The sequence below is a fragment of the Alexandromys fortis genome, unplaced genomic scaffold (genome assembly GCF_014885135.2).
Source record: "Alexandromys fortis isolate MF-2015 unplaced genomic scaffold, M_Fortis_MF-2015_v1.1 scaffold_0, whole genome shotgun sequence".
NCBI classification, from domain to species: Eukaryota; Metazoa; Chordata; class Mammalia; order Rodentia; family Cricetidae; genus Alexandromys; species Alexandromys fortis.
This window is the reverse complement of record NW_026067949.1, coordinates 15,037,828-15,050,190: the sequence shown is the minus strand read 5'-3', so window position 1 is coordinate 15,050,190 and position 12,363 is coordinate 15,037,828. Positions and strand designations below refer to the sequence as shown.

General features: G+C 38.1%; 1 protein-coding gene across 1 annotated transcript; it reads left to right on the top strand.

Moving 5' to 3' along the window:
• Nucleotides 1-9,685: 9,685 nt before the first annotated feature.
• On the top strand, nucleotides 9,686-12,120 carry LOC126506491 (synaptobrevin homolog YKT6-like). The gene has a single exon (XM_050150143.1). It carries the CDS (start codon nucleotides 9,783-9,785, stop codon nucleotides 10,377-10,379), a length of 597 nt encoding a protein of 198 aa, XP_050006100.1. The 5' UTR covers nucleotides 9,686-9,782; the 3' UTR covers nucleotides 10,380-12,120.
• The last annotated feature ends 243 nt before the right edge of the window (nucleotides 12,121-12,363 follow it).

The window sequence follows — 12,363 nt, the reverse complement described above, 5'->3', positions numbered from 1 at the left end:
TCTCTGCACATCAAAATGCTAAACTCCTTCTCACATCTTGATTTCTTGCCCTTTTCCTCCTCTGCCTTTTGATTTGCAATTCCCTATTTTTTCAGATTTTGAGGAACTTCCATCCTGATTTTCACAGTGAATGTACCAGTTTTCACTCCCACCAGCAATGAATATGTGTTCTACTTTCCCTCACCAGCATCTGTTGTCATTTGCAAAGAAGAAATTCTGAGGTTCAGTGCCTTAAAATGGGAACACGCAAATGACTTTCACATATAACATTTAGGGTTCATATTTCTGCATTTCAGACATTCATAGAAAAATGGGAGTATATTAGTCAGTGTTCTCTATGGTCACAGGACTTATGGAATGAATCTTCCCCATATATATATATATATATACATATATATATACATATATACACACATTTGAATTTATTAGAATGATTTGCAGGTTGCTGTCCAACAATGACTAGTTGTGAATGGAAAGCACAAGAATCTAGTAAAGTCTTGGCCTCACAATGCTGAATGCCTCAGCTGATTTTGTGTCCATGCTGGAACCCCAAAGAAAGTAGGCTCTAATGCCAATGAAGGAATGGATGTGCAGACAAGATGAGGGCAAACACGAGAAGAACCCTTCCTTCTTCAGTTTTCTTTATATAGGCTTCCAGCAGAAGGTGTAGTCCAGATTAAATTTGCATCTTCCTGCATCTAGGTATGGATTAAAGCCATATGCCTTCCTGCCTCAAGATCCAATTCACAAGGGTCTTCTCTGTCTCTGGATTATAGTTCACTCGAGATAAAGACACTTTGACAACCAAGAATAGCCATCACAAGAAGAAAGAATGAACTATATTCTTAAAAGAGAAAAAAGAAAAGGGCCATTGAGGGGATCCTTCTTCTCACCTGTGGTGGTGTGTGAAAATAACAAGGGTGTTAACTTTTAGTGCAGCAATAGCATCCATTACACACACACACACACACACACACACACACACACAAATACACACTCACACTCACAAACTACCACCATAACAGTTACCCACCATTACCAACAACCACACTAAATTAAAAGAACAAAACCATACAACTTTGGAACGAGTTCTGAAGCAGGCATTTAAAGAATTAATTTTGACATTAGAGAATGTGAATCCACAAAGCTATCAGACATTTATTAGCATTGATAATTTATTACTTTCTGCATATCCATGGGTAACTTTTACAGATATGAACCTGACAATATATTTGCATTCTTTATTTATTTACATACGTAAAATGTATTTTGTTTGTAAATTTAATTATAGTAAAATTTCTTAATACTTCTGCTTTTTATTCCACAACTTTAACCTACATGCTTCCACAGGCATGTAATCACATTACACAGGCAGTACAATGTTACAAAAGCTGGTGTGCGTATTATTTGAAATGTAACCATGACTTGAGAGCAGGACATCTCATTATCCATTGACAAGTAAGCAAAACCTGTATCTACATATTTAAATATAAAAATTACCTGATAGCTCAGCTATGGCAGACATATCTCACATTATCAGTTCTTAATTGCCTCCTAGTACTGACTTTATTACTTCCTTTCAGCATTAAAAAGATCTTATGGGAGTTTAACCACTTAGGATAAGAGAGAAATGAATACCTTTCTGTGGATAAGTTCCTGGTGTTTTGTTGATATGCATCACACTCCAACCATAGGTTATGCTAATGTGGAACTAAAATCATCCTTGTAGCGTATGGCAAGTGAGCGTTTCCTTATCAACCAGAAAGCCTAAAGCCATCCTTGCCTATCACATTTTCCCGTCTCTTCCTGTTCACATCACCTTGTCTACTGGAGCCCATGGCTCAGCGTTATACCTTGAGGCCTATTTTATTTTTCTTAGATAGCAGATAGATTTTTGCTTTCAATATTCTTCTTCCACCATTGAGATACAATTTATTTTTTTATGAAAAATCTCCATACTGTCATGTTGTATTATGCAATGGGTTTTAAACTTTCTGAGAAATACATAAACTCTGAAGAGCTAAATTGAATATACAGGATCATATTTCCTTAGTTGCTGACAGAAAATGAGCAATTAGTTATCTCTTATATATACATACACTATGGGGCATATGCTCCGCATGAATTGCAATTGTCAATAATACCTTCTCTAGAGGTACACTGTCTCTTAATATTAGCTGATAATCATCAAGTCTCTAAGCCATTTTCTTTTTCATACAGGTATTTTAGCCTCCTTAGTTTACAGGTTTCAATAATTTATTCACTATGATTATAAGAACCTACACTTCGATTTTTTTCTCTTATTTAGTTTTTCTTAGAATACTCCATGTGCAATTGCTAGCTAATGGATTTATACACATTCCAAGAGATTTCCTCCATACTGAGATTATGTAAAAGCAACTCAGTGAAAACTGAAAATTTCAAGTTAGCTTTTTTGAACATTCTAAAGAATTGTTTACTTAGCAAGAGTTGAGCTACTGATACATGCTAGACATTTTAGGCACTGGAAAGATTTGATCATGCATTATTTCTCACCTCAATAAAGAGATGTTAATGAACTTCTCTGATACAGTTTGGATATTAAACATGCTCTTGAGGCTTATGTATTGAGTACTTGTTTTTAAAACCAAGACTTGGGGACTATCTAAAGTTACTAGATCATTAGGGACTTTCTTGAGGTATCACTCATAGTCTCTAGGAAAATCTTCAGTTTCAGGTTCCTGTGTAGTGTGAGCAAAACCTCCACAGCCTATCACTGATCCCACATTTTTCTGCACAAATTCACAGGGCGGGGCACCTGTGCACCGAATTAATTGGGACCACATAAATGTGCCTTCTTAGTTGTTTCTGTCAACATTTTTGGGTCAGCAGTGAGAAAATTAAGTAATTAAACAATATAATAAAGCACAGAAACACAAGTGATGGGCAGCAGTTTATGCGAACCATGTTATGCTGAGAAGGAGGACACTTCAATCAGGCTCCAGTTCGTCCATTCTCTGGGTCTCCTAAGGTGCTGAATTTTTATTTTTCTCTCATTAATTTCCTGAAATATATTAATAATATTATGCATATCTTCCCCCTTTATTTAACCAAATCCTGAATATCCTTTACAATCATGCCTACAGCGTAACCTAATCTATGCAATCCTATAGGTTGCGGCCAGCGCAGCCAGGATAGCAAAGGCTGGCAGGGGGTGCCGGGATTGAGACATGGAGGCTTCTTTTCAGGTGGAAGAACAGCAACCATTATTTTGCCCAGCAACCTTTTATACCTCTACTCCTTCTGTGGAGACCCAGCAGCCAGAAAGAACACAAACACCTTTGTCAATTACAGACCACAAGGAAGTTCCCCTGCTGGTCAGGGGGAGTGAGGGTAGCTGGATCACAATCCCCCCCCCCCCGTTTTATTTTTATGGGGAATAGCTCTTTAATTTTTTCTGTTTTAGGTGGCATCCTAACCTAATCTATGCAATCCTATATATTTGGGCCCTGAGACCCATATCATAGGTGAGTCTAGGTCTTGTCAAGTAAACAGTATTAACCATCACAGTTGTGAAGGTGCTTGCTCCCAAACAGGAAGTCTTCTGCTTGATTCTAAAAGCTGTGTATAAAGTCTGGGAGACAAATCTAGAAAAGGAACAAAAGAAGATAAGAAGACAGTAAGGTGTGGGGAAGATAAAACACATCAAATATGAAGATTAAAAGTTAAATAGTGGTAGTAAAAATGTTTAAATGAGGATGGGGGCAAAAGAAATGGGGAAAGAAGAGGTAGAGGACAAGTGCATTATTACTTTTCTGTTGCTGTGATCGAACACCCCAACCAAGGGCAACTAAAAAAAACACAAAATTCATTGGGCTTATTGTTCCAGATGAGTCCATGTGGCATGGAGGCCTAGCAGCAGCTGACTGGTGCAGGAAGCTGAGTGATCACTTCAACCTCAACATAAATCAGAAAGGGAGATAATAGGCCTGAAAGAGCTAATAATATCAGATGTTTAGTTAAAGTGACTTGTTGCCAACCTGCTTACTAAATACTAATATGGGTTATGGCTCTTTCCATGTGGGAAGCAATGAATGAAGAGACTCTCAACTGGTCAAGGTCCAGAATAAGTATCCGTCAGGAGTTCAGCCCTGTAAGGCTCAAAGATCATCACCAAGGAGGAAGAGAAAAGTAATGTACAAACTATTAGATGGGACAAGTCTTTTGCACATGGCCTGATTACTGGCCCAAGAATCCATAGCAGCAGTGGTTATCTGCCCCAGATCTGTAGAAGAGAGGGCCCAATAATATATGAATAAAGAAGAGCTAATGAAGTATTGTTACTCCCTAAGGAACTCCAGACAACAATATTTGAAACACACACACTATATACATATACATATATATAATTGAAAATATTTTATGTGTGTTATGTATACTACTAATATATATATATTTAGAAATATATTTTAAATTTTTAAATAATTATATATTTATATTTAAAAATCTTTATGCTTAAAATTTTATATTTTAAATATATGTATACATATGTATATTTGAAATGTTATAAAATTTTAAAAAAGAAAATACTTCCATTTCATTAGGCTAGGAAATCTTTCCATGGTGCATTGTATTCTTTATGTTTATGAAGTCATAGTGAATTTTCTTTTAGTAGTCAGAGTGGGATTTTTCTTTAATTTTTTTCCTGGAAGTCTCCAAAATAAATAAATAAATAGCAGTAATTAACCCATAGCTCCAATTGAAGAGTTTTCTTACTAAAACATATGGCATAAATATATTTTTTCAGAGTCCTTTACTAACAACCAATGGGTTCATCATTTCCCACCACAAATAATGGCTTTCATCACATGTTATATATCAACACATCCTAAAAATGAAATATTCAACTGGAAGCTTATTGCAGAAGTTGCCCAGGCACTGACTGTAGTATTCATAGAGCCTAAGGCGATAATAACTTGCCTAAATTCTGACAGAAATTCAAAAGACAGCTCTGCTGGATTGAATTCAGTTTTACTTCCTGCAAATTAATTTCATAGTTTTTTTTTTTTTTCAGCGCTGATCACCAAGGCTCCATGTCCCACTGCCAATAAATAAGACTTCATTTATTTCTTGAAACAATTATTTGTATGCAGGGGAAGCTGCAGGAGCCAGTTTTTGTAGCCTGCAGCTATCTGTTCTCCACTAGGGCACTCTCAATTTGTTAACTTTTGGCAATTACTTCTGTACCAGATGATTATCTTTCTAACCCAATCAATTTGACCACGTTGTCATCACTCCAAATTTTTAAGTTTCAGGGGGAGGCCTACCTTGATACTTTTTAGAAGAACAATTACCCAATTACCATTTTACAGTTACTCATTGAAAACATAAAAACATAATATTTCAGTGGAATTTCTTTTTAATAAAAATCTCAGCTCTCTGAAGCATCGCATTCCACAGAGAAGAAATATAAAGTATTTTAAATGAGTTCATATCATATGTCTTTTGAATTACTATGTGTAGGAATAGATTTTCAAATATTGCTGATAACTTTTAGGAATAAACTGTACGAAGAAGGGCTAGTAAGTACTCTTTGGTCTATTTAGACGTGGAGTTAAAATTCTAACGACTAATACTTTTTTTTAAAGTTACAGTTATTTTATTTGATCTGTGCTTTTTTTTGGCAGGGTGTGGCTTGGGTAATCTGTGGGGTCACTTACAGTGGGACAAGGATTTATCCCTAGAGCTTGAACTGGCGTCTTGGAGCACATTCTCTATGGAAGAATACCTTGCTTAGCTTAGATAGAGTGGGGAAGGCCTTGGATGTGTTTCAAAGTGATGTTTCAGACTTTGTTGACTTCCCATGAGAAGCCTTACGCTTTCTGAGAACTAGACAGTGGGGTGGAGTGGGCAAATAGGTGGGGCAAGAGGAGTAGAGGGAGTGGGAACAGTAATAGCCATGTAAAATGAGAAAAGACTGTATTAAAATAATTCTTACATCAAAAAACATTTCTTAAAGGAGAGTCAAAGTGGGAAAGTAAAATGAAGATTAGAGGCATGAACAAAGAATATTTCCTACTTCTATAATAGGAAATATAAGCCCCAATTTAAAAATTTACCGTTCATTATATTATATAGCATATATTTCTAAATTCAGAAATACAACCTTCTTTTTTCCTATAATGTTACCTGTGTATATGATCTTAAGGCAAGCACTTAGTATTGAACAAAAAATCAGAAGCCTCTTCCCTGGAGATCATTTTGTTTTCTGTCTCAGCATTCAGAAGCCTTTCAACGGAATGTTCATTTGATTAGGTCCCTCAGGTTCTAAGTCCATGAGAAATATGGAACAAACCTGAATGTCTGACTTCATGCATATCTGCTCTAGAATTATTACATTTCCTGGGTGCCATTGAAGAGGTTTCTTGTAAAAAGAAATAAAAATGTGATATAGCTTGAGGACCAGACTATAAGACTGTTCCAAGGGGAGCACTGTAGAGCATGATTGATTTGGAAATTTAAATACAAAAACTTGACAGTGGAAAACCTGAATAAGCTAATAGATCTTTTTTTCTCCTGGTACCTACTATGACATTATATGCATGCTTATTTTAAACTTTCATATATTGAATGAATAAATTAATAAATAAATAAAACATGAAAATTGTACCAGAGAATTTTATATTTTTCTATAAGTTCTACAAGTATATATAGCTTTAGCTTTTCTATAACTTGTGTGTGTTTGTGTGTGTGTGTGTGTGTACGCATGACAAGAAGACAGAGAGAGACAGAAAGGAAAAAAGGAAGTTATGCCACGTGGGCTAACAATGCTTTCCACAAAAAACATAGACTTGGAAATATCCCACTGTCAGGAATGAAACATGCCTTTTGATCATCCATGTGCTTTCCCAGATGATACAGATTACCAAGGTCATCCTTTGTTCCCTCTCAGTGGTTCCTGGTGTTTCTTTATTGTTGTAGCCACCATATGTGTAGGACACAGGACTCAGATTACTCTATCTGGATTTGAACTGAAATCCTTTATTCTTCTTTCAGGCTTTCATGGTTAAAGAAATATTCTCTGACAGTTGCCAAGGGAAGGAAGTAATTAAACAGTGCTACCCAGTGGCAACACCTTTGAACCACGACAGTGACTAGCACGACAAGATATCAATGAAAGCGCAATAAGTGGCACTCACATTTCAGTGGGAGCCAACAGCTATCTAATTGGATTTTAGACTTACTCAACAGGAGGGAAATCATGAGTGGTCTTGTAGTCGTAGGAGGCTTCCTAGAACTACTAAGAATATAGACTGTAGAAAAGAATCCACTACCACAACATGGCTAGACAATAATTATTCCTTATTGTACTCTCAATCTTACCTTATAGACACACAGGTAAGTTTACCTACCACTCCTCTTTAAGAAGCTCCTCTTCACAAAACAATGGAGAGCATTATAGAAAGCCACAACTGGGCACAATGAAGAGATCAATGGAATTTGGGGAATCCCAGAATAAGAGGATCTATCTAATACAGCACCTACATCTACAGCTCAGCAAATATCTTGAAAGAAGGAATGGAAAGATATTAAGAGCCAGAATGCTAGAAACTTTATTCTAAAAGAGGCTCTTCTAGCCTAACACATTGTGTGAGATAAAGAAAGGCCACCTGTTTAGCACTGGTCCTGGTAATGTTCTTACATTCTTTTTCTTATAGATACTTAATATATATCAGCATCAATACAGAAGAGATTTGTGAAACATCATCGTTATTATTTTTAGATGAGAACCACAGGAACTTCCTCTTATCTATAGATATATGGATAGATCTGCTTCAAATAGAACTATGACAAACAGACAATATAGTTCCCAGTGCTAATTAAAAACAAAGTTCACACACTAAATTACATTGGGTGACATAGTCTGTGCACAGAGTATAGCTCATTTGTGATTTCACCTCAAGAGAATGATATCCCTAAAAAAGCTGTCGCATATATTCAAATTCATTCACAACACCGCACATGTCCAAAAATGCTATACTGTTTTCTGGTGGAAAAACAGAAACTTGTTATATCTGAAAGCTGGAAGAAGGTGTGAAGATATCAGAAGGATCAGGCTATATTTAAAGTTCTAGGTGAGTCCTTCTAGCTAGTATAGTTTTAGGTAGGTCCATAGATTTGTGGCCTTCTGACAATGTTACTCCAAATTACTCTCTTCTCATGGTTTTCTGTCAGTGTCTCCTTGTAACTAATCTTCAATTGTAAGGGCAGATCACTGGCTTTAGCACAGGTCATTATATTTCTACAAAGAACTCCTCTTGAATTTTTTCTATAAAGACCCCTTTTATAAAGAAGGTCATGAGAGTAATATCTCAGCCACCTTTTGGGAGATCACAATTCAATACATGACACTTATATCTTGAGAATCATTGCTATGACAGAATCTATCATGTATTAAATATTTATTGTTAATTTAATATATCTGAAATCAAAAATAAATAATTTAAACTTTAAAACTTAATACATTGTACTTATTTTATCTTTTGCAGATTACATTGTTTTTATTATGCTTCCAGACCAGAAGACAGGTTCATAAAACCAGACATCATACAAATCATTTATAACAGTATAAATCCATTAATCTCTAACAGTACTTACATTTAATTGATATACTTGATATAATTGATAAAATAATTTTTGAAGAAATAAAGAAAGAATCAGGAGATGTCATCTCATCTTGTCAATTCCCGAATAATAATTTTTTTTTCTTTTTTTGCTATTCTTCTATATCCAAGCAGCAAGCCATTTAGAGCACTCTGCTAAAAGTAAATGCTATGGAAATGGCTCCAAATTATCTACTATTAGAAATGCTCAAAAAGCAAAGAATTTAGACTGTTAAAAGGTTACTTACTTTGAAGAAGAAATCTAACTTGATTCCAATAGGGCCTTACTTATACCTTGTTCATTCCATAACAAAAGAATAAAATGACCTCAGAGAGTCTAGGCCAATTTGTTCTGTTTAAATATATTATTGACATTTTAATATTGAGCAATACTATAACATAGTTCAAAAAATGTTGTCTAGAATCCATGAAAATATTCAGGCAGTATTTCCTAATATATTTATATACATTCTAATCATTGGAAGACTAACTATTTTACATGTTTTACAAATAAAAGGGTCAATGTAGTTTCTTAAATTAACTAATCATTTTATAATAGCAATTGCGGATTCACATTTTGAGTGCATACAGAAATAATCTCATGTATTTTCTTAAAACTCAAAATTAATTAAATAATAGTAAGTCTTATATTTAAAAAAATTATACAATTTTTCCTAACCACAACTATACACTTTGGTTTTAAATTGTGATAGAATGGAAACAGCAGTCAGTTTTTATTTCTTAATATTATACTTACTTTGAAAGACCAAACTGATAATTTTGACTTCATTTTTACAGGTCACCTTATTTAAATGTTGCTCAACTATTTAGTGTTGTCATTAATTTTAAAATTAGAAAATTGCTCTGGGATAATGCTCTTGTACACAGTAAAGGTCTGTCACTCATATTGGTTTAATAAAATGCTGTTCGACCAGTAGCCAAGCAGGAAGTATAGAAAGGAGAACCAGACTATGAGAATTCTGGGAATAGGAAAGGCAGAGAGTCAGTCATCAGACAGACAAAGAAAAAACAAAAGGGGCGCGGCCCCGTCAGCAGCCGGCCGCGGCTGTTCTGAAGGACGGCGGCCGCGCTCCCTTAAGCGGGTCTGGGGTCCAGCCGGCGGCCCGAAGGCGCGGCGCCATGAAGCTGTACAGCCTCAGCGTCCTTTACAAAGGCGACCCCAAAGCGGTGCTGCTCAAAGCCGCATACGACGTGTCTTCCTTCAGTTTCTTCCAGAGGTCCAGTGTTCAGGAATTCATGACCTTTACTAGTCAGCTGATTGTGGAACGCTCAACAAAAGGCAGCAGAGCCTCTGTCAAGGAACAAGAGTATCTTTGCCATGTCTACGTCCGGAGTGACATTCTTGCAGGTGTGGTTATTGCTGACAGTGAATACCCTTCGAGAGTGGCCTTTACCTTGCTGGAGAAGGTACTAGATGAATTCTCCAAGCAGGTCGACAGGATAGACTGGCCAGTAGGGTCACCTGATACAATCCAGTACACAGCCCTGGATGGTCACCTTAGCAGATACCAGAACCCCAGAGAAGCTGATCCCATGAGTAAAGTACAAGCTGAACTGGACGAAACCAAAATCATTCTGCATAACACCATGGAGTCTTTGTTAGAGCGAGGCGAGAAGCTTGATGACCTGGTATCCAAATCAGAAGTACTGGGAACACAGTCGAAAGCCTTCTATAAAACTGCCCGGAAACAAAACTCATGCTGTGCAATCATGTGATGTGGCCCACAGAGGCAGGCGCTGGATCGTCATGTCACATCAGAACTGCAACTCCTGCAGATCAGCGATACCCTGAAGATCTGGAGCCAGGCAGACTGGCTGTTTTTATTTTGACGTTCTCAAGACGAATGGAGGGATGACTTAAGGGTGGGAACATTGACGTTCACATGTGTGGCTGTGACTTCGGGAAAGAATTTGAGGTCCTCAAAGATGTAATGTTGGGAAAATGAAACCATAAACTCTAAGTGGCTCTTATAGGTGCTGAAGGGCTTATTCTCAGCTAACCCTGGAAGGCTCTGTGGGAGGGAATCTTTTTCCTGATCCTTGATGCGACTTAGGATTTCATTTGTGCATTAACGATATTAACTCTCCAGTGAATGGGGTGGGGTGGGGGGTCTTGGGTGATAGGGCTGGGTGGGCAGAGTTTGAACACTCCGGAATTCTAGTCTCTTGCACTGTGGGGGCTGGGAGAAGCTCACCATGAGTGAGGACTGTCAAAGTGGTCACTGGATCCCCTCTGTTTGACTTAACTGTCTGCTAGAATTGGCATCTGTCAGGAACAGGGCCCATCCTAAGTACCTTTGTCCAGTGCCACAAACTTGTGGGAGGTACTTAGAATGGGCTAGAAGGGCAAGATGTGTGAGTTGTGGTTTTATCAGCCAGCAGACTGTTCAGACTGGGGCTGCTCTGGTGTCGGGAGGGTCAGCTGGGAGTGTCCATCTTCAAGGGAAGACGCAGACACAGGTGCCCTCAGCTGTCCAGTGTGGAGGCACACGCACCGTGACTTGCAGTTGGACTTTGACATTAAGATCGAAGTAGTGGGTGCTGTCATCTCAAAGCTGGTTTTATTTGTCTCTGTCTACAAGACTGTTTTGGCAACTGCTTGGGGCTTACATGTTTGAGCAAGTCATTTCTGTGGGTACCAGGGACAAGGTGCCAGCAGCCCGAAGGGTCCCAGCACCCAACTGTGTTCTGTCCAGCTCTGGCTTACAGCCCCTTCCCAATCAGAGACAGCCGCAGGGTAGAAGATGTTGATGGGTTGGTCTGAGCTAGCACCCACTGCCAGCACAGTCTGTGTGGTGAGCCCAGGATGTGCTGGGTCCCACATTGCCTCTTCCTGTTCTGCTGTGCACAGAGTATGTCGTGAGATCCTGTCTCCCCAGAAGCAACCGCTGGGATGCTAGCCTCCATGAGTTTTGAGCCAGAGTTGTCTTACTCTGATGATCCCTGCCCTGAGCCTGTTGAACTACCCTCAAGAGTGTCCGTATGGGGAGGGGGTGTCTACTATGGCTTTCAAAATCCTTACTTATAGTATATCTGCCTATTGCTCTGGGTACTGCTAGCCAAAGGGCTCAGGCTCCCCCCTGGAGTGGCCTGCCCGTGTCATTTTCCTGCTGCCACAGACCTCCCCGTCCCAGGGCCCTGGACAGCACAGATCCCGTCTGTTGCTGGCACTCGAGGTGGAGTAAATGGCCTGGGTGTGCCTGTTTTCTTGCTCTGGAGGGTGCTGGGGAAGGGGGGTGGAGGCAGACGTTTATGGGAAAGAGGCAACTTTCACCCTCATGGCTGTCCTACCGGGTATCACTCGCCCTTCAATGGAGAATTGCCATGTGTTTCCTGTCCCTCCCCCCATTATATTTTAATGTTAAATCACTTGGCAAAAGTGTATTTTAATAATGCCTAATTTCTCTGTTCTGTTTGAAGGTTTCTGTCTAGATAAAATTGTCTTTTGAAATTCCAAAAAAAAAAAAAAAAAAAAAAGGAGAATTCCTTACTGAGAAAAGGTACCGAGCCACATGGCTAAATATACAAGAATTATGGGTGAATGTAAGTCATAAGTGCTATTTAGTAATAAGCCTGGACAATAGGCCAAAGTTTATAATTAATACAAGCCTCTGTATGTTTATTTGGGACTAAGTGGCTGCAGAAACATTTGTCTACAGGAAATGATCAAAATTTTTAGAAAGTCAATTTTTCTACTTTA

Bases quoted from the DNA above. Each gene is read 5' to 3' on its own strand.
- LOC126506491 (XM_050150143.1), top strand. From the start codon at position 9,783: ATGAAGCTGTACAGCCTCAGCGTCCTTTACAAAGGCGACCCCAAAGCG.